Source organism: Aotus nancymaae, unplaced genomic scaffold (genome assembly GCF_030222135.1).
Source record: "Aotus nancymaae isolate 86718 unplaced genomic scaffold, 86718_ANA_hifiasm-v0.15.2.pri h1tg000014l, whole genome shotgun sequence".
Lineage (NCBI taxonomy): Eukaryota > Metazoa > Chordata > Mammalia > Primates > Aotidae > Aotus > Aotus nancymaae.
Genome location: NW_026988425.1, coordinates 122,280,710 through 122,301,331, shown reverse-complemented (window position 1 = coordinate 122,301,331; position 20,622 = coordinate 122,280,710). Strand labels below are relative to the sequence as shown.

The 20,622-nt window shown below is 44.4% G+C and overlaps 1 protein-coding gene across 1 annotated transcript in view; it reads left to right on the top strand.

The window, feature by feature from the left end:
* Positions 1–2,853: 2,853 nt before the first annotated feature.
* The window catches only part of CHSY1 (chondroitin sulfate synthase 1), a 73,401-nt gene continuing 55,632 nt past the window's right edge, over positions 2,854–20,622 (top strand). Inside the window, exons 1-2 of the mRNA XM_012463887.3 lie at positions 2,854–3,173; positions 19,886–20,381. Of these exons, the coding sequence (XP_012319310.2) occupies positions 2,854–3,173; positions 19,886–20,381 (816 nt within the window). The remainder of the gene's footprint in view (positions 3,174–19,885; positions 20,382–20,622) is intronic.

Sequence of the window (20,622 nt, the reverse complement as noted above, 5' to 3'; positions counted from 1 at the left end):
CTTCGGGAAAGGAAGCATGTGTGTGCATTGGGGGCAGATGTTCCACACCCTCCTTGTCCTCCCTGGCTCCTTGCTGGTATTGACTAGTCGGGGTGTGCTTTGGACAGGCCTTCATACTGGGGGCACGGTCCTGTGCAACTATTTAGGCCTCTGGCCATCACTGAAGTTCTTGATTCCAGGTATTTGCTACTGGCTGTGAAATCCCCACTTAGGATGTCTCCTGATCCAGGCCCCCTGCTGGGACACTTTTGGATTCCTCCCCAGGAGAACGGCCTCAGCTCAACAATCCAGCTGCTCCTTCAAGCTGTGCAAAAGCTTCCCTCCCCTGCTCCTAGGCTGCAGGCCAAAATTGGTCCCTTGCCCTGGCAGACTTCTACAGGACCTCAGTTTGTCTCTTCTCCTTCCAACCCTGGCCTGGCCTGGCATTCCCCTCTTTTCCCAGAGGGGCGCCCCTTACGTGTTACTCTCCTTCTCCAGGAAACTGTAAGCCTTCAGGCTCAGCCTTTACGAAGAAAATGGTATCCTTTCCACATTATGAAAGACCCCCATTGAGCCTGCAGGTGAGACAGGTGAGGCTGTTGACCTAGGAAATGAGGGATAACTAGGAACCAGGATACTGAGGAGGACAAAATATTTGGCATCCTCAAAATATCATCCCCATCACATATTTATATACGTTTCATTGGATTCTAGTTTAGAAGAAAACTAGTAAGTCTAAAGCAGGTTAGAAAATAATGAAATCATTGAGTATGCCACAAAATTGAACATCTGCACCTTGCCAGATTTGTGCTTTATGTAAATCGCTGTGAATGACGGGGCTGCTGCTGAATGTGGGGGATCTGGTGACTCCTCAGCATTTGTGGTTTATGTCTTACTGGAAACCTCTTTCGATGGTTTTCGAGCCTGTAATTCATGGTTGTATGTTCTGTATTTTTCCCAAGACCACTGCTGGAATCCTGTATTCAAGGCATAATGAGTATTTTATTTTTAGATGTGGATCACCTCTTAGGGAGGGAGTCTGTGGGAAGGTGGGTAATGAACTATTTTTAACATAAATCACAAGTGTCAAAGAAAGTGGTACTATCCAAAGAATAAACAAGAGTGACCACCATTCAGGTGCCTATCTGAAGCTCCCACAGCTCGGCAATTTAAACTGCGTGATACTACTTCAACCATTTGGTCAACAATGAAGAAAAGGTCCAAGGATTGCCCCAAGCATGCTTACTTTCTGTCCTAATTCCTGTGTTTATTTGATTAAATGAAGACAACTTCTCAGGCCCAGGGAAATACTTTGTTCTTCAAAAGTTTCATTAGAAACCCCCAATATACTGGTGACTAAGTAACAAGACTGAAACTCTACACAAGCTTTTGTTACATGGATACCTCTGCTTTTGTTGCCTTAGCTGAAGTATTGTGGAGGAAAATGTATAAAACTTAAAATCCGTTTGCGCCCAGGGATGAGGTTTAAAAGAAAAAAAAAAACAAAAAAACTTAAAATCCGGAGTAGAGGATCTGGGACCCAAAATCTGTCTTTAGAAATCCACGGCACTTTTGCAGATAGACTATATTAAAATACTGACAAAGTCCCAGGCTAGGGGTACTAGCCGGCTATGCCCACACAGTATGCAAATAAAAGTAAGGTTTACCATGCAGCGCATTAACATCATTTTCCACGTCTAAAAAATCCATTAAATGCTAGTACTGTATGAGAAGCGTGGACCTTAAATATTAAAGATGCCTTTTTAAAATTTTTCTTATTTTGCGTAGAAACTAGAGACAGGAAACAAGGTAACTGAATTCACGGTCCACTCGCAGGCGCGCTCGTCCCCAGGGCTCCGGAACCGCTGATCCCTGCGTGCGGCCGCCGCCGGACGGCAGACAAAGCTGCAGTGTGGTCGGGAGCGCGGGGCCGGGAGCGGGAGGCCGGCCCGGCGGCAGGAAGGGCGTGGCCGTGGGGTGCAGCGAGGACGGTCTGTGCGGGACGAACGTGCGCAGCCTGGAGTCTGGGGGCCGAGAAGCCCCCGCTGCAAGGCTGGCTGCTGAGATTCGCGCCGCGGCGCCGCGGTGCAGGAACCGGCCGCCCTCGCGCCGAGTGCCGGGCGCCGAGCGCAGATAACAGGCAGCTCCGGCCCCGCGGGCGCCGAGCCGGAGCCCACGCCCCCTCCGCCCGGCCGCCCCCATCACAGACCGCGCGGGCGGGGCGTCCTAGAGGATTTTTTTTTTTTTTGGTCAAACTTCGGCCACGTGAACCGCCCCTCATTCACTTTTGCGCCAATCGCGCGGCGCGGACGGATCCCGAGAGGGGCCACGACGCGCCGCCGGCGGGGCCGCTTCATAACGCGCTGTGCGTGACGTGAGGGGCTCCTGTTGCAATGGCGAGCTAAGCCGGAGGATGTGCAGCTGCGGCGGCGGCGCCGGCCACGAAGAGGACGGGGGCAGGCGCCACGCGAGCCGAGCTGAGCCAGCCGGGGGACGCGGGCAGGGCGGGACGGGGGCTCGGACGCGGCTGCCACTGCCGTCGCGGTCGTGCCGGTCCCGCGCCTCCGCGCGCGAGCGGGAGGAGCCGCCGCCGCCTCGCGCCCGAGCCACCGCCGGCGCGCGTCGGGCATGGTCCCCTCTTAAAGGCGCAGGCCGCGGCGGCGGGGGCGGGCGTGCGGAACAAAGCGCCGGCGCGGGGCCTGCGGGCGGCTCGGGGGCCGCGATGGGCGCGGCGGGCCCGCGGCGGCCGCTGCGCTGCCCGGGCCGGGCCTCGCGGCGCTAGGGCGGGCTGGCCTCCGCGGGCGGGGGCGGCGGGCTGAGGGCGCGCGGAGCCTGCGGCGGCGGCGGCGGCCCGGCGGGCGGAGCGGCGCGGGCATGGCCGCGCGCGGCCGGCGCGCCTGGCTCAGTGTGCTGCTCGGGCTCGTCCTGGGCTTCGTGCTGGCCTCGCGGCTCGTCCTGCCCCGCGCCTCCGAGCTGAAGCGAGCGGGCCCACGGCGCCGTGCCAGCCCCGAGGGCTGCCGGTCCGGGCAGGCGGCGGCTTCTCAGGCCGGCGGGGCGCGCGGCGATGCGCGCGGGGCGCAGCTCTGGCCGCCCGGCTCTGCTCCAGATGGCGGCCAGCGCGACAGGAACTTTCTCTTCGTGGGAGTCATGACCGCCCAGAAATACCTGCAGACCCGCGCCGTGGCCGCCTACAGGTGAGCCCCTGCTCCCCGGGCGCCGCCTCCTGCGTTCGGCATCCGGCGGCTGGCTTTGCGGGTCCTCTCCTGGCTCTCGCCTCCGCCCGCTTCCTAGGCCCTTCCTGGGCTTCCGGCGGGAGCGGAGTACCTCTCGGGAGATGCCGGGCCGGGGGAGAAAAGATCAGAGGCGGGATGGCGAGCGCAACGCTCTAGAACGAGGTCTTTGGGGTCAAATTGACTAGTGTGACCTTATTGTGTGTGCCTCTCTCCCTGATTAAGGCACTTTAGCCTTTCCAAATCCAAGCCCCTCTTGTTAAAAGAGCCTGACAGATCGGGCCTCCCTCAATATTGGGAAACTCATAGTACAGTACCTATGATAGTGGAGGCAATTGAGTTATTGTTGGATTCCCTAAAATGAGTACCTTTGTCCTTGAAAACCTAGAGCCCTTGTAGATTAGTTCTAAAACGTTTCTACATCCTACTTTTACATTTCGCAGTTGGAGGCACTCGTATAAATGAAAGAGAATGCCCGCAGCACACTGGACCACACCAGTCTGATGAGTAAAGAGAGAGAACCTTGGGGAAAAGCAGTTCTTGGCCCTTGGTAGATTCAGTGGAAAATTGCATTCTGGTGTTAATTAGTTCAGCTTAGTGGTGCATGCCTGTTATCCAGTAACTGGGCCCTATTTGGCCAAATGAGTCATAAAAGCAGCTGGAATCGTGTTCAGGTTTAACAAAGGGATTGGCCAGTGTAGGCTTTAGAAGGGAGATGATTTTGGAATGGCTGGCATGGTTAGAATCAGATTTGTATTGGAGTGAATTTGAAGTTGGAGAGGATTGTAGACTCAATAAAGGGATTTGATGGAAACCCTGTATGTGTGAAGTATAGAAACACTTACTGTATGGATAAAGTTTGGGTCTTATCCAGCCACAGAACAAACCAATGTGGGGAATGGTTTTAGAGCATGAATGGTGTGGGAATGAAATTTCAGAGCAGCCAGTGCTGAGCCTGGCTAAGCTGGAGGCTGGCGCAATCTCAGCTCACTGTCACTTCCAACTCCCGGGTTCAAGCTATTCTCCTGCCTCAGCCTCCCCAGTAGCCCAGTAGCTGGGATTACAGGCATGCGCCACCACGCCTGGCTCATTTTGTATTTTTAGTAAAGACAGGGTTTCTCCATACTGGTCAGGCTGGCCTCAAACTCCTGACCTCAGGCAATCCGCCCGCCTCGGCCTCCCAAAGTGCTGGGATTACAGGCGTGAGCCACCGTTCCCGGCCGCTGTTTGTTCTTATAAACAGTACCTTTACGCTTCAGTTTTTAATGCAGTCTTGGTCAGATTTTTCAGGCAGTAGATGTTGTGAGGGGAAAAGCATATATGATCTCCCTTGCCTTTAAGGCAGGAAGTGAAGGACTGTGAAGGAAGGTGAAAGCGGTCTTCAGTGACTGCCCCTTGAATGGCTTGATCTCCGTTCCTGCACATTTCCATTAGGGTCCTCCTTAAATCCAGAGTCCACATCCCTCCATGAAGGGTCCTGAGCGGCTGAAAAGCTTAGAATGCAAGTAGCGTAAACATAGACTAATGCAGCAATTTGGGAACCGGACTATCAGGACTGTCTCCCGGATTTATCATGCATTACCTGAGGTTTTATGGGAATCATATTTTTTGACCAGAGAAACAGCTACATCAGTAATCGAGGATGAACCGTATAAATGATTTACAGCATGGTTTTTTTTTTTTTTTTTTTTTTTGGTGAGAGAAATGAATCTAGTTTCTTTTTTTAAAAAGGAAGAAAGAAAGAAAAAAAAATGAAGAAGAGGAAGGAAAAGGAAGAGAAAGAGGGAGAGAGAACAGGAATATTGCTTTATTGCCCAGGCTAGAATGCAGTCTAAAAATGGGAATTGAAAACCTCTTTTATGCCAATAATTGTGCTTAACAATGGAGACAGGAAGGAATAAGGGAAGAAAATAACAAACAAGCAGCCAACCAATATTTCATTTAAACCTATGAAATGCTATAAAATTATTGAGGAGTGATTTACTTGCAATTATGTAGTCACTTTTGAAATAGGTGTGATGTGGTACTGATAAGAATGTATGTTTTGTGTATTTGAAGTGGAGAGTTCTATAAATGTTTATTAAGTTTACTTGTTCCGGGTCTGAATTCAAGTCCTGGATATCCTTGTTAATTTTCTATCTCGTTGATCAGTCTAATATTGACAATGTGATGTTACAGTCTCCTACTATTATTGTGTGGGAGGCTAAGTCTCTTTATAAGTCATTAAGAACTTGTCTTATGTATCTGGGTGCTCCTGTATTGGGTGCGTGTATATATAGGATCGTCAGCTCTTCTTGTTGCATTGATCCTTTTACCATTATGTAATGTCCTTCTTTGCCTCTTTTGATCTTTGTGGCTTTAAGGTCTATTTTATCAGAGGTGAGAATTGCAACTCCTGCTTTTTATTTATTTATTTATGTTTGCTCTCTGTTTGGTTGGTAAATCTTCCTCTGTCCCTTTGAGTCTTTGTGTATCGTTGCATGTGAGATGGGTCTGGATACAGCGTACCGATGGGTTTTGGCTTTTTATCCAGTTAATAATATATATGAGTTTAATACTGCCATTTGATGCTAGCTGGATATATTTTTGGAAAGGCTGATACTGGTTGTTCGTTTATATGTGTAGTGCTTCTTTTAGAAACTTCTGCAAAGCAGGCCTGGTGATGGTAAAATCTCTAAGTACTTGCTTGTTTGCAAAAGATTTTATTTTTCCTTCGCTTTTGAAGCTCAGTTTGGCTGGATATGAAATTCTGGGTTGAAAGTTCTTTTCTTTAAGGATGTTGAATATCGGCCCCCACTCTTTTCTGGCTTGTAGGGTTTCTGCTGAGAGATCTGCTGTAAGTCTGATAGGCTTCCCTTTGTGGGTAACCTGACCTTTCTCTCTGGCTGCTCTTAGTATTTTATCCTTCATTTCAACCCTAATAAATCTGACAATTATGTGCCTTGGGGTTGGTCTTGAGGAATACCTTTGTGGTGTTCTCTGTATTACCTGGAGTTGAATATTGTCCTGTCTTACTAGGTTGGGAAAGTTTTCCTGAATAATCTCCCGAAGAGTATTTTCCAACTTGGATTCATTCTCTTCGTCACATTCAGGTACACCTATCAAATGTAGATTAGGTCTTTTCACATAGTCCCGTATTTCTTGGAGACTTTGCTCATTCTTTTTTATCCTTTTTTCTCTAATCTTGACTTCTCGTTTTATTTCATTAAGTTGGTCTTCGAACTCTGATACCCTTTTTTCTGCTTGATCAATTTGACTGTTAAAACTTGTGCATTCTTCGCGAAGTTCTCGTGTTGTGTTTTTCAGCTCCATTAATTCACGTATATTCCTCTCCAAATTGTCTATTCTTGTTAGCATTTCGTCAAACCTTTTTTTCAAAGTTCTTAGTTTCTTTGCATTGGGTTAGAACAAGTTCTTTTAATTCACAGAAGTTTCTTATCATCCACCTTCTGAAGCCTACTGCTGTTAATGGAACACACTTGTTCTCCATCAGGGCTTGTTCCATTGCTGATGAGGAACTGTGATCACCTGTAGAGGGAGAGGCATTCTGATTTTGGGTATTCTCAGCCTTTTTACGCTGGTTTCTTCCCATCATTGTAAATTTATCCACCTGTCGTCTTTGTGATTTCCGACTTTCAAATTAGGTTTCTCAGTGGACGTTGAACTTGTTGATTCCCAGCGCTGAAATCTGAGCAATCCACTGCGCCGGCTGAAACAGGGGTGTTAAGATTGATGGTGCTTTTCTGCCCGGGAATCGGCCAAAAGGGGACCCAGTCCCGCTCACTCTGCACCAAGAACTGCTGCGCCGGCCACAAGAATCGTGCTAGCGACCTGTGGGGCTCCTCCGCTGGGAATCTCCTGGTCCGTGAGCAACAAAAATTCGTCTGAAAGTGTGGCGTCCTCTCGTTCTCTGCACTTTAACTAGGAGCTACTATCCCGAGCTGCTAGTGGTCAGCCATCTTGGATCTCTCTCCAATTATGTGACTCCTTTATCTCCCCCCTGCCCTCTGAACAAATGCATTTTCATGGTTACAGTATCATCATATTCAAATCAGCGGGGAGCCTAAGGCACTATCAATATATTCAAATCCATGGGGGGCCTAATGCACCAGCAATACTCAGAAAATGTAATGCAAACTAGAACTACTATTTCACACTTGGAGATGATATCCCAATCTCGGGCTTGAGGCTCTTACTTTTGACCTCCTTTCCACATCTCCTCCCTCATCTTTTTTTGAAGGGAAGATTTAATCTCATTGTTTATTTTTTTTCCAGGTAGTTAGGGGAAAGCAGAAACGGTTTGCCCCTAGGCTGTGTTCTTCTTAGTAACACCTCTGCCTTTCTGAGAAAGGAAGACTCCTATCAGGAAGTGCTATGTCATGCCACTACAGCTTTCTCACATAAATTTCCATTTGTTTCTCAGATCTTAGGAAGTCAGAGTACTTGGAGCCTGGAGGTGGACTTGCCTTGCCAGTTAGGGTCCTTTGCCTCTCACCTGCCAACCCTCTGTTTAGACTGACGGCAGGAGATGGCACAAGATGATTTTAGCCTTAAGGCTAAAAGTTAAGGAACTTTTGGGGAAGGCCTTAATTGGGATGGAGGTTATAGGCTATAACATATGATTACAGTTTTACTGTGCTCTGCAGCCCAGGCGAAAAGTCCACACTGAGCCCTTAAATTGGAAATTCCATGCACAGTTCAGGATAAAAGCAAGCTTGACTCTTGCAGCACAAGATAGAACTCTAGTTAGGAAATGGATGTGCTGAGTTTTACATTTCTCCTGAAAGGTGAATTCATTCTTTATCTTAGAGAAAACTCTAGTTTGGGGTTTGTTTATTTTTAATAAAAAACAGCTGTTGTTTGGCTTGTGGATGAAGGAGATGCCAGCACTTTCAGTAAGATGGTACTGTGGTGTAGAATATGGACAATGTCAGAATTTAGGTCTAGGGACTAGTAGTTAGCAAGCTCTTCTTTCCAACAACTGTCTGAGATCCAGAAAGGATTTTGAAAATCCAAGGAGATAATGCCCGTCCACACTAAAGGCACTGCACTTTGATGATAGAACATCTCCGTCATTACACATTTTTACTTTCTAGACCTGCCATCTGCTTGAGGGGTGGATGGAGACCACGAAGACATAGTAGGGCAGTGACAGCTGACAGGAGACAAGAAACAGATTTTTCAAAGCAGGCAAGATAAAACTCAAAAGTGTAGCAGATGAGAGACCAGCCAGGGCTGACCTTTGGAGGCCCTGAGTGACACCATAGCGGTTAAGTTCATAGGAGTGATCCTGATTCATTACTTAGGATCCATTTCTTTGTAAAGCACATGTACGTGTGGTTCTTAGACCCTCAGTCCTGGGGGACACTATGGTACACGGAGACTTGCTCTCATGTTCTTTGGTCAGAGAAATGACAATAAAAAGAGAGTTTCTGCTTAGGTGCTGTAGAGAAAACAGAAGAGGGTTGGGACAGGGCAGGTGTGTCCTCTCTGTGTTAGGTGATTAGGGAAGGCTGCAGAGGAAGTGGCATTTGGGCTAAGGTCTAATCATGAAGAGCCAGTTGCGTGAATATCACTGATGAGCATCAAGGTCAAGGAAGCGCTGGGAACTCCCAAGGCAGGGACCAGCTTGGAAAGGAACACCAAGAAGGCCAATAAAAGAAATGGAAGGGGCTTGCTAGTGTTCAGTCTTGTGAAGCTTCATTCCAAATGAATTAGAAAGCCACTGGAGAGTTTATGCAGGAAAGGAGGTGGGTAGCTGGGGTTCTATAAATAAACATAAAATAATTTATTTTGATTCATCTGCAAATTATTTGTGTTCTAGGTAATTTCACTTTAAAATGGTACTGTGATTCCTCTGAAGTCATTTATTATGTGAATTAAGGACAGCTTGTCTGGACCTCTGGGTTTCTTGTGTCTTGCATTACTAGCTGCAATTCGTATTTTTTCCCATATTTAAAAATGTTCTTCTTAGTTATGTTCTGTGATATATGGGAGGTTAATGTTTATGTAGTTCAGTCTATGTTGTTCCCTTTCTGATTTTAGGTTCCCCTATCCCAGGTTCACAGTTACTGCCCTGGAGAGATTTTTAAAGGTAACATGTCTTTCCTAATTCTAGAAAGGATAGAAATCATCTCAACTTTATTTTTTCCCCAAATAGTATGTGGTCGCAGCACCACATACTGTTGACAAAGTTCTCATTTCCCTACCGATTTGAAATGCCATCTTCATCATACTCAGCATTCTTGGGTATGTTTCTGGACTTCATGTTTTGTTCCATTGATCTTTGTCTGTTCTTGTGCCAGTACCACCCAGTGAAATTATTGGAGGTTGAATAAGATTTTAATATCCGGTGGACAAGTTCCCCTTTGTTATTCATCTGCTTCAGACATTTCTTGGCTACACTTACCTGTTCTTGCTGAGCGAGTTTTTATGCTGTTAGATTTTTTTAATCAACATTTTGATAAAAAGAAAGAGGCACACGTATTTTGCTTGTTTGTCCATTTTTATGCCCACAATCTTGAGCTAATCCAGCACCTTTTATTTGTTTTGGTTCTTACTCTCTCTGGGCTGAAGATAGGGAATGATTTTATTCTTTTTTTAATGTGATCAGAAGAAAGAGGTGGATGGTTTCCCTTTGCCCCAGGAGTGATCAAGGGCACCATTAAAGATTAGCATCAGTCTGTAGGGGGCTGTGGGAAGAAAGTTTGAGAAGCATTAGCTTGAGATACATTAATCTTATTTCAAGATAATGTTATCAGTTAGTGATCTCTTCCTAATGCTTTAAAGGAAGGTGGACTGTTACTTTTACCAACCTTAATGAGATCCTCCTACCTTATAATTCTGAATTCATTTCCTTATTTCTTGAGCTAATAAATCATGTTTATCTTGAAGCTTTTCAGAGCAGTCTTCACTTTCTTAGATGGAACTGAATTTGGCAAATATTTATACAAAAGACTTTTGCATATAAAATGCAAAGTGAACTTTTGGAGCACCAAGTCATTTCAGATTATGGATTTCCTGTAGAAGACTAGTGAACGATGTGGCCCTGAAAATGAGTGTAGTTTTTTATGTCATGGTTCAAGATCTTGATGCCCCCAAACAGAATGTTCGAGGGATAGCTATGGTTGTCAATGGAGGATTGTACAGGACTGTTTCCATTGTACCGGGAGCTTCACTTTTCCCTGTCCATTAACTAAGCTGCTGTTTATTGAAAGTAGGTTGCTAATACTGGGCCCAGTCTCTGCAGAGTTCATAGTCTCATAAGGAAATGAGTGACGGTATTGGTTGATGAGGACGGTCAAGGTGCCTGAACTCACTGTGGGAGAACAGAAGAAAGAGGCTTACACTCGATGTCTGAATGGATCAAGAAATGTCTCGCCCACACTCCCACATTTTTTTTTTTTTGCCCCTACCTGAGTCTTGGAAGATGAAGAAGTGTTTTTGAAGCAGACAACTACAGGTTTCCTGAAACATGAAATGGCAGGAATTAGTGAAGGACCAATGAGAAAGGACAGCTGCTTGGGGCTGGGTGTAAGCTGCGGGTGGCAGACTGGTGGACAGGGCCATGGAGGGAAGGTCTGTGCGCCAGGCTTAGGAATTTAGGCCTTGTGTGATTGGTGTCCAGAGCTGTTGGTGACATTTCAGCAGGACAGTAGCCTGATGGGATGTGTGTTTTGGAAGATGAGCCCAGCAGTGTTGCTGCTGCAGAGGGTGTCTAGAGTTGGATAGGACCGGTACCTGTTGAGGGGTGCTTGGGTAGTATTTATGAAAAACTCTAAAATGCAGCTTTCCTGAGGTCTAGGAGTTCTAGAATTTTTTCCAAAGGAATTTTAAAGGTGTGCATATGAAGTGGAAATGTCAGATATCTTAGGCGTCCTGCTTTAGGAGATAAGGACCAAAAGTGACTTAACTGATTCATCCATACTGTGGTCTGCGTCTCTAACAAGTAAAACTGGTGTGACTGAAACATTTTTATTGACATGAAGAGAGGTTCAGAATATACTTAAGTGAAAGTAAGCTGTAAAACAGTATGGCCAGTCCAAGGCCCTTTGTGTTTAAAGTAAAACAAAGCATATGTTTGTGTAGCCTAGAAAAGGAAACATAAAAGAATGTACTCACTGTGATGCCAGATGATTGTTTAGATTCTTCTTAGCACTTTTCTATATATTCTAGTTTTTCTACAGTGAGCAGTTATTTTGTAATAAAGCTACAGTAAAACCACAAAAGATGCAGCTCTGAGAGGAACTGAGAGGAACTGTGCATTCTGTTTTGGGCATGTTAGGCTGTTGGCATGGAGGTCCACTAGGCACAGGGCTGCAGGCCATTCTTGTTTCAGTCAGTTACCATTAATTCTATCCTGAAGTGACAGGACAGGATTATTTTAGCACACATTTACTTGGTTAGTATAACGACTGTTTTCCTCTGTGACTGTAACTTCACGCTTGCAGGTGATACTGGGGAGGATCTGGTGGCAGCATTTTCAATGCAGGGGCCCCAGCTTTTGTGTCTTCAGTATACAGTGCTTCCATCTGTTGTTGATGCCTTTTTGGTTTCTGGTTCAGGATGGAATTGTGTGAACAAGAAAACCTAATTACAGTTTAGAAGCGTAAAAGCTGTCCATCTTCTCACCTGAATTCAGTGTCATTTCTGAAGCATTTATAGCTACAGCATTTATTCTGTAGACAAACACATTTTCTGGATGATTAAAAATAAGGTACAGTCTGCTCTGATTTGGTGTCAAGTTGGTGTTTGTAAACCAAACACCTGAGGTTTATTGACAGTGTAGTTGAGGCCCTTGCAGTTGTGGTTTTGTAGATGGACTGTAGGCACAGAGGCTGACTGTTAAACTTGGCTGTCGGTGTGTTTCCGATGGTAATGTCCGCAGATAATTGGGCAGGATTTAGAGTAGCACATGGATCCAGGCACAGAATGTGGCCTCAGAAGCTAACGTTGGAATCGAGTTTTCTGGCCTTCAGTTAAATCCAGCCCAGGGATTGCAAAGGTGTCCTTGACCGGCAGGTTCTGCCCAGGTTTTCATGTCGCCAGGCCATGCACACTGAGAGCGGGTCTGAGAGTGGTTGAAGTGTGTGGAAGGCTGTTCTCCTTACCCGTGATGACCGTTTCCCCAGCCTTATCAGTGTCCACGAGACTGGAAAAGGGATGTGGGGGATCACCTGGGAGTCGTGTGTGTGGGATGGAAAACCCAACGGGCTGGCCCGTAGAGGCTGTAGAGCCAGGGTGGCTGGTGACTGTTAGGTGGGCTTCATACAGGGTTAGTGCCTCAGTCCAGGAAGATGATGATTTGCAAAGTGGTCGGCCAGAATAAGTTCAGGGTGTTTTAATTGTTTGTGTTAAACAATACTCATTTTTGGCTCATGCAGATTATTAAGTATTGGTTGCATATTTATACTTTCAACTGTACAGCAGCGATATGCAAATTATATAAAGTAGCTCTGCAACTCTTTCAAGCTTTGGAAATGTCTCATGAGATCAGAATTTGCCTTCTGTTATTTATACTCCCAATTTTAATTCTTAGTTTCAAAAATGGCCTATTTGTGGTCTCTGTTCGCATTGTTTGCTGTGAACCTGGGCTCAAAGGGCACGGTCCTCTTAGCTCTTAATACCTTGGAATGCCCCCTGGACTTGTGCCCAGGCCACTATTGAGGTGGGGACCTGTAATCCACCCTGCCAACAGCTTAATTAAGAAGAAAAAAGGCTCTTTAATGCTTGCTTTCCCCTTAAGTCTATTTTTTAGGATGGACAGTACAGTATAATTTGGTTTTTCTTTTAAAATAATTTTCTCACCATTCACAACCTCTGTTGTGTTTTCCCACCTCCTTTTAAAACGAATTTGAGATTGTGCAGGTCATAAGGATGTGCATGATGAGACAGTTAAAGGTTTTGAAAGAGGAAACCACATACCCGGAAACCACATATACGGAAATGGGAAACTGCAACTGAATGTCTTTGCTGCAGAGCTCTTGGGACCAAGGCAGAAGATGCAGATGAGGGACTGAGCAGTATTGGCAGCATCCTGCCAGCGGGGATTCCTTTCAGCTGAAGAGAGGCCCGTGGCATCACTTGGTAGCCTTGAAAGACCTCTGCCTTTTCTCAAGGCGCATGGCTCTGACTGGCAGCATAGAGCCCTCCATGTACTTTTTTGGGAGGATGAACTTGGACTGCTGCTCCATCACACTGTGCTTCCTGTAAGGAAACGTATCGTGTTTGACCTGCTTTCTCCATCATTGACCTAGGGAGAAGTTTCCCTCAGGCATTGGTATCTGAAAGAGTTTTTACACTTAACCCTGAACAGTAGGACACAATCTTGTGACTTCTCGTGGCTGCCTGCTGGAAAGTTTGTAGCTGAATTTGGGCCCACCACTAGCAAATCCACAGGGCGCATGATGGCGGATAGGTCTCAGCACAGGAGCGCAGTGCAATTGGAGTGGTTACTCCTGAGAGTGCTCTCACTGATGATTCAGGGTTTCCTCTGGGCAGGGCAGCCCCAACCAGAATTTGCCTTTTGTTCCTTGCTTAGAGTTTTCTACTCTTATTTTTCATTGGCGTCATTTTCTTGCTGATTTTTCTCATCCTGTATACATTTTGGTTAAGATGTCTTAAATCTCTTCTGTAATGGGGAAGAATGTAAATACAGCTGGCCTTGCATATCTGCTACATCTGTGGATTCTACCATCCATGGATCGAAAAGATTTGGGGGGGAAAACAATAAAAAACAACAATATAATAATAATACAAATAAAGACAATATTTACATAGCATTTACATTGTATTGGATATTATAAATAATCTAGAGATGATTTAAAGTATATAGGAGGATATGTGAAGGTCTAAGCAAATACCGCACCATTTTATATCAGGAACTTTAGCATCTGTGGATTTTGGGGTCCAAAGATAATTTCCCCTTGGATACTAAGGAACAACTGTATGTACACGTAATTCCTATTATCCATCAGTTCTACAAAGGGAAAAACCCATATTCTCCCTTTTTTAACTTCCGAGATGATTTTTATCATGAGTACTTTCAAACTGACTGCTGTGTAACCATCAGACAGCACGTGTAATAGTGATTTTGGGAAACTCACAGAAAATCTTTCCACCTTTTTAATGGTAAATAATAGGATAACTATTAAAGTTTAAAAATTGCAATAGAAACTACTCAGTCTTACTCCATTTTTCTTTCAGTTTTTCCTGTTGGATAAAAAAATGTGGCTGGGTGCAGTGGCTCACGTCTGTAATCCCAGCACTTTGGGAGGCTGAGGTGGGTGGATCATGAGGTCAAGAGATCGAGACCATCCTGGCCAACATGGTGAAACCCTGTCTGTACTAAAAGTACAAAAATTACCTGGGCGTGGTGGTGCATGCCTGTAGTCCCAGCTACTCAGGAGGCTGAGGCAGGAGAATCTCTTGAACCTGGGAGGCGAAGGTTGCTGTGAACCGAGATCAGGCCACTGCATTCCAGCCTGGCAACACAGCAAGACGCAGTCTCAAAAAAAGTTTTTATTACAAAAGTAAAAATTCTCTGTTGTCACGTTTTTATTTCTTTGGTTGCTTGTTAGTTTCAAAGCTTTTGCCCAGTTAAAACTTTTTTTATAACTCTAAATATACCTGTTGCAGAAACTTAGAAAATGTAGAAAACTTAAAAAAGACTATTGGCTGGGTGTGGTGGCTCATGCCTGTAATCCCAGCACTTTGGGAGGCCGAGGTGGGTGGTCATATCATGAGGTCAGGAGTTCGAGACCAGCCTGACTTAGTGAAACGCTGTCTGTACTAAACATACAAAAATTTGCTGGGCGTGGTGGTGGGCACTTGTAATCCCAGCTACTCAGGAGGCTAAGGCAGGAGAATTATTTGAACCCAGGAGGCGGAAGTTGCAGTGAGCCGAGATTGCCCCATTGTACTCCAACCTGAGTGACAGGATGAGACTCCGTCTCAAAAAAAAAAAAAAAAAAAAAAAAAAATCATTAAATCCTTTCTGGTTTTCCCATCCAAAGATAACCACAGTGAATACTTTGGGGTGGAGTTGTACTATTTTATTTTTGTATATGTACTTTTGTTCCCTTGGTAAACCACATCACAAGTATATACTGTTGCCTGCTTTTTAAACTTACCCATATATTATGAATATTTACCGAGGACAAGTGTCATGCTATAGATTCAGTTTTGTATAGAAGTATATTTTATGTAGTTTTTCTTGACAACACTGAATAGAAATGGAGACTATGGTATTAACCCATTTATGCCTGGTGTTCCATTATTGGAATGCTAAGTTTGCAGGAGTTATTTATACCCTACTGCTCAAGGTCATCACCAAGGTCTGATTTTCCACACAAAAAAATTACAACCTCTGGTATAAATGGGTTAGGTCCTAACCAGCAAAGGCATTCCTTAGCTATTGGTCCAGCTGAATTACTTAACTGTGACTTAACTCAGTATAGGAATAGCGTTTAGAAACCTAGAGCAATGGAAGATTCACTTGGCACTCTCAAATTTCAGCTGTCTTATCTGGGCTTGAGCAAGAGTTGGATGTCAGTTCATTGAAAATGAGCTTTCTGGCAAGGCCTCTGCAAACGTTTTGTCGTTTTAATTAAGTGAGAGTTCTTTGCTCCCGGTAACAAATGTGTTGATGGCAAAGCTGATGTTTGCTTATGAAAATAAAGGAGCTGGACCTGTTGATATTGCAGAAGAGTGGCGCCTTTGCTTCTTCAGCAGCATTTCCTTCAGTTCTTTGAAATTATTAATGCATCCCTTCCTCCTTCCTCAGGATGGTGAGGAATCACGATTTATGTTCCAGACCTCGTTCACTTTGTGGAGCAAGCTAAAGGACCCTAATTGAAAAGATCATAATTTCTTAAGATTGGAGGGTTTACAGAGACTTGACATCGAGCGATTTCCCTCAAACCACCAGTCATTTAGAACAGAAAAGGACAACATGAGGTTTTTTTCCCCTGGGTTACCTAAAAAGGAACAGATAATAATTGGGTGGAGTTACCATAAAACTGTAGGGTTGAGGTTAGACTGTCTGTTTTTAAAATTAATTGGTTTCTCTTCTTGGGCAAATTACACCATTTCAAGTCATAGTTGAGCCATTAATTGCATACGTGCTGGTTGTACTACCAGGGCCTCCTTCACTGGATTCTGTCTGGTGGGGCACACGGGAAGCAGGGCCAAACTAAGATGAAGTTTCATCCTCAGTCTAATAGGAAAGTTTCTGGTGTTCTAAAGCAAAAACACATGTGAAATTTAAAGTCTTAGACTTCTATCCTGTAGCGTTGTCTAAAGTTGATAGTAAGAAAGGGTTTCAATACATAGCATGAGGCTCAGGTTTTTAGCCAGAAATGTAAGAAGCATTTTCCACATTACCTTTGCTCCATATACCCCTGAGACGGACTAGTCCATGTGGAGCCCACACTTTCCTGTCTTCCTTTTCTTTCACTACCTTATTGGATTTGCAAACTCTTGTCTTCACTAATAGTAAGTCATACTTATCTTGTGCCAGGCAGGCTTCTAAGCACTTTACAGAGAACTCATTTAACTATCACAGCAACCCCAGTTTACAGATAAGGAAACTGAGGCACAGAGTAACTCAGCCAAAGTGGAGCTGGGATTCTCACCCCCATGGCCTGATTCCAGAGCCAGCTCTTGACCATGATGCTGTAGATTGCCTCCTTAGTATGTTGTTCTTTGAAGGCAAGAATTTCTTACCCACCCCATCTCCCAAATAACATCATGGTGTTTTAGTATCTTCATGGCTTCCTAGCTTGAAAATTTCTCAAAGATACAAGATAGAAATGATTTCTGATCTTTTGAAACACATGTGGCACCATTAAGTCGCTTATTGTACACCAGTGGGCAGTATTCAGTCCACACATTTATTGACCTCTATTACGTGCCAAGCACTGAAATTATTTACATCTTCAAAGAATTGTTATGACTGCCAAATGAAAAACATTTCTCCATAAAGAGAGCATTATCAGGGGCTCCTTGATTGGAATGGGGGGTCATTGCCGTATAATTTGGTCCTTGCTGACTTCCCAAAGCTGAAGAAGTTCTGAGAAGTTCTCTCTCCTCCAGATGTCACTGCATCAGAAGACTGTGTAGCTTGTCACATTCTGTGCAGGTTGCAGTTCAGTCTCATTTGCAAAAGGACTTGTCCCTTTATAGGTGGGGTTGGCTTTTCTTTAAATTAATTGCCACATCTTTATCCTTTTTCTTCAGGAGCATATCCTTTGTGAAAATGAAGTGCAGTACCTAGTACAGTATCTCTCAATACCAGGGAATGAATGTATGGGCTGAATTTGTTTTTTTGTTCTTTGTTAATGAGTTCTTTAAGTGGCATAAGAATATGGGTCCATTTTAAATCCACTAACGAAGAGAAAACACTAACACCACCATTTTATGTCCACTCTGTGACTTTGACATCTCAGAAATTAGGATGCATTTTATCGTTACTGGCATCATGGGATTATGATTGGCAGTATTTTTAAAATTTGTTGTTGATAGATAAAACAATGCTGCATCTTGCAATCAACATCCTAAATTTGATGAAAAATGGCATATATTTCATCCTTGCACTTTCTGAGAGGCGTGTTGGCGGAAAGTTGAATTCCATTGAATTTTGCCTGTACTTGAAAGAGATACATTTGAAGTTGTTTTTATTTTTCATATTTGGGTTTGGAAGAGAAAAGCCAGTCATTTGTTTTCCAAGTACTTCATTGTAAGTTGTTTTCAAAGTTACAAAAGTAGTATCATGTTTAGAATCTCAGTTTCTAAGAAGATGAAAAAGTTCTGGAAATGGATGGTGGTGATGGCTGCACAACACTGAGTGCCGCTGAACTTCACATTTAGAAATGGTTACGATGATTCATTTTACGTTATGTATATTTTATCACAGTAATTTTTTTTCAAAAACAAGTAATACGATACTTACGCAGTGGTCCTTCGATAGAGAGATGCATAGAATAAAAAGTGAAAGTTGCCTTTGTCCATACGCATTCCACCTCCTCCCAGTTTCCCTCCTTGTGTACTTCTTCCCAGAGGTTTGCTGTGCATCTTTTCAGATATTTCTCTCCTAAGACTTTCCCTTAAAGATGTCTGTGGGTTTCATTAATCCTTCAAGTCATTTTTCGCTATAATAAATAGACTTGTGACAGTTAGGTAAAATAAAATTTGAGAGAACATCATCTGGTAACTATGCTCTTTTGATCTTAGGATTAAATTTACTATTTTATTCTCCATGATGTTTTTCTTGGAAGTAGTCTGTATAAATGAATTATTTTAGCTAAACAACTTTAGCTCTTAATACACAGTGAAAAGAAAGTATGAGGAAAAGCGTGACATGATAGCCTTAAATTAGCTGCCCAGCAGCAGCAGCCTTTACGTGGTTTCCTTGCAGTTGACCACTCATCTTCGCTCTGTTGGTGGGCAGCTGTTGTCTCTTAAACCCAGGTCTGGGCTGCTGCAGTGGTTTACTCAGTGGTCTTCCTGTGTCCGTTCTGGCTTCCTTCGGCCCTCTTCTCTCTTCCTGGGAGTTCAGAATGTGTGGGCCTTCATCTTGTCTTCTGCCACATTCCCTTAAGAGGCTTCCTGTGGCCGTTGCAACACAGAGGCCTGCATCTCTGGTGCACTCTGCCGGGCCCTGCACATTTGCCTGTGTATTACTCCATTCTCACACTGCTGATAAAGACATACCCAAAATAGGTAATTTATAAAGAAGCAGAGGTTTAATAGACTCATAGTTCTATGTAGCTGAGGAGGCGTCACAATCATGGTGGAAAGTGAAAGGCACGTCTTACATGGTGGCAGACGAGAGAATGAGAACCAAGCCAAAAGGGAAACTCCTTGTAAAACCATGAGATCTCATGAGACTTATTCACTACCATGAGAACATATGGGGAAACTGCCCCCATGATTCACTTATCTCCCACTGGGTCCCTCCCACAACCTGTGGGAATCATGGGATGTGTAATTCAAGAGGAGATTTGGGTGGGGACACAGCCAAACTGTATCAGCCTCCTTCCTCGCCTCACAACAGCCCTTTTGTGCCCTGAATTCCTTGATGTTTACCCTGTTTCAGGGGAAGTCTCCCTGTTCTGTTGGTCTAGCTAATGTCCTGTGCTCTGCCCTTTGGGAGAACTTCTCTTAGTTCATAGTAATGAATTAAGTCCCATTATTCTCATTTGTCTCATTATTCTGATAAGTGTCTTTCCTGATGTCCTCTCCATGAGATGGGGACCATGTTTTTGTTTACCACTGCATCCCTTTAGCTTAGTACATACTTGGCACTTGGTTCAAAGAAAAGTTTTTGAGTGAACCAGCTGATTTTTGTATTTTGTTTTACAGAACTGAGAAGTTTGTAGGTAGGGAGTTGATAATATCACAGAATTAATCTGTATACCTAGACCTTGGTGCCCTGGCAGTTTGGTTTTCAGCCATAACTAAACAGTTTTAACACTCATCATTTTTTGTTGGGGTTTTTTTGAAAATTAGACTTTGCAATACCCAGTAACCGGAGCTTTCATTAAGAGGAAGCAAGCAGGCTAAGTAGCCTTTTATCATCCCATTGAACATGGTGATAAAAAGTGAGCAGATACGTGAATTCCTGAAAATCAGCTTGGAATAAACTGTTCTCTAACTGATACTTATTTTAATTGCAGAACGTGGTCGAAGACAATTCCTGGGAAAGTTGAATTCTTCTCGAGTGAGGGTTCCGACACATCTGTACCAATTCCAGTAGTGCCACTACGGGGTGTGGACGACTCCTACCCACCCCAGAAGAAGTCTTTCATGATGCTCAAGTACATGCATGACCACTACTTAGACAAGTATGAATGGTTTATGAGAGCAGATGATGATGTGTACATCAAAGGAGATCGTCTGGAGAATTTCCTGAGGAGTTTGAATAGCAGCGAGCCCCTCTTCCTTGGGCAGACAGGCCTGGGCACCACGGAAGAAATGGGAAAACTGGCCCTGGAGCCTGGTGAGAACTTCTGCATGGGGGGGCCTGGCGTGATCATGAGCCGGGAGGTGCTTCGGAGAATGGTGCCGCACATTGGCAAGTGTCTCCGGGAAATGTACACCACCCATGAGGACGTGGAGGTGGGAAGATGTGTCCGCAGGTTCGCAGGGGTGCAGTGTGTCTGGTCTTATGAGGTAAGAACAGAATTCTTTACCATGGGAAAAACTTAATTTTGTCAACTTTGTCATTAGTTCTGAGTGTGTCATAGGAAACTAGAGATGATACTCTTTTCTAGGGTTAAAGTTGGTATTATTCTACATTTTTATCCTTAGATTTAAAAAAAAAAAAAAGGCATTTGGGGCATAAAGAAAAGATAATAGCTTGCTGATGGTCATAGTGATATTTTCTTGATTATCCAGAAAATCATCTTGTCTA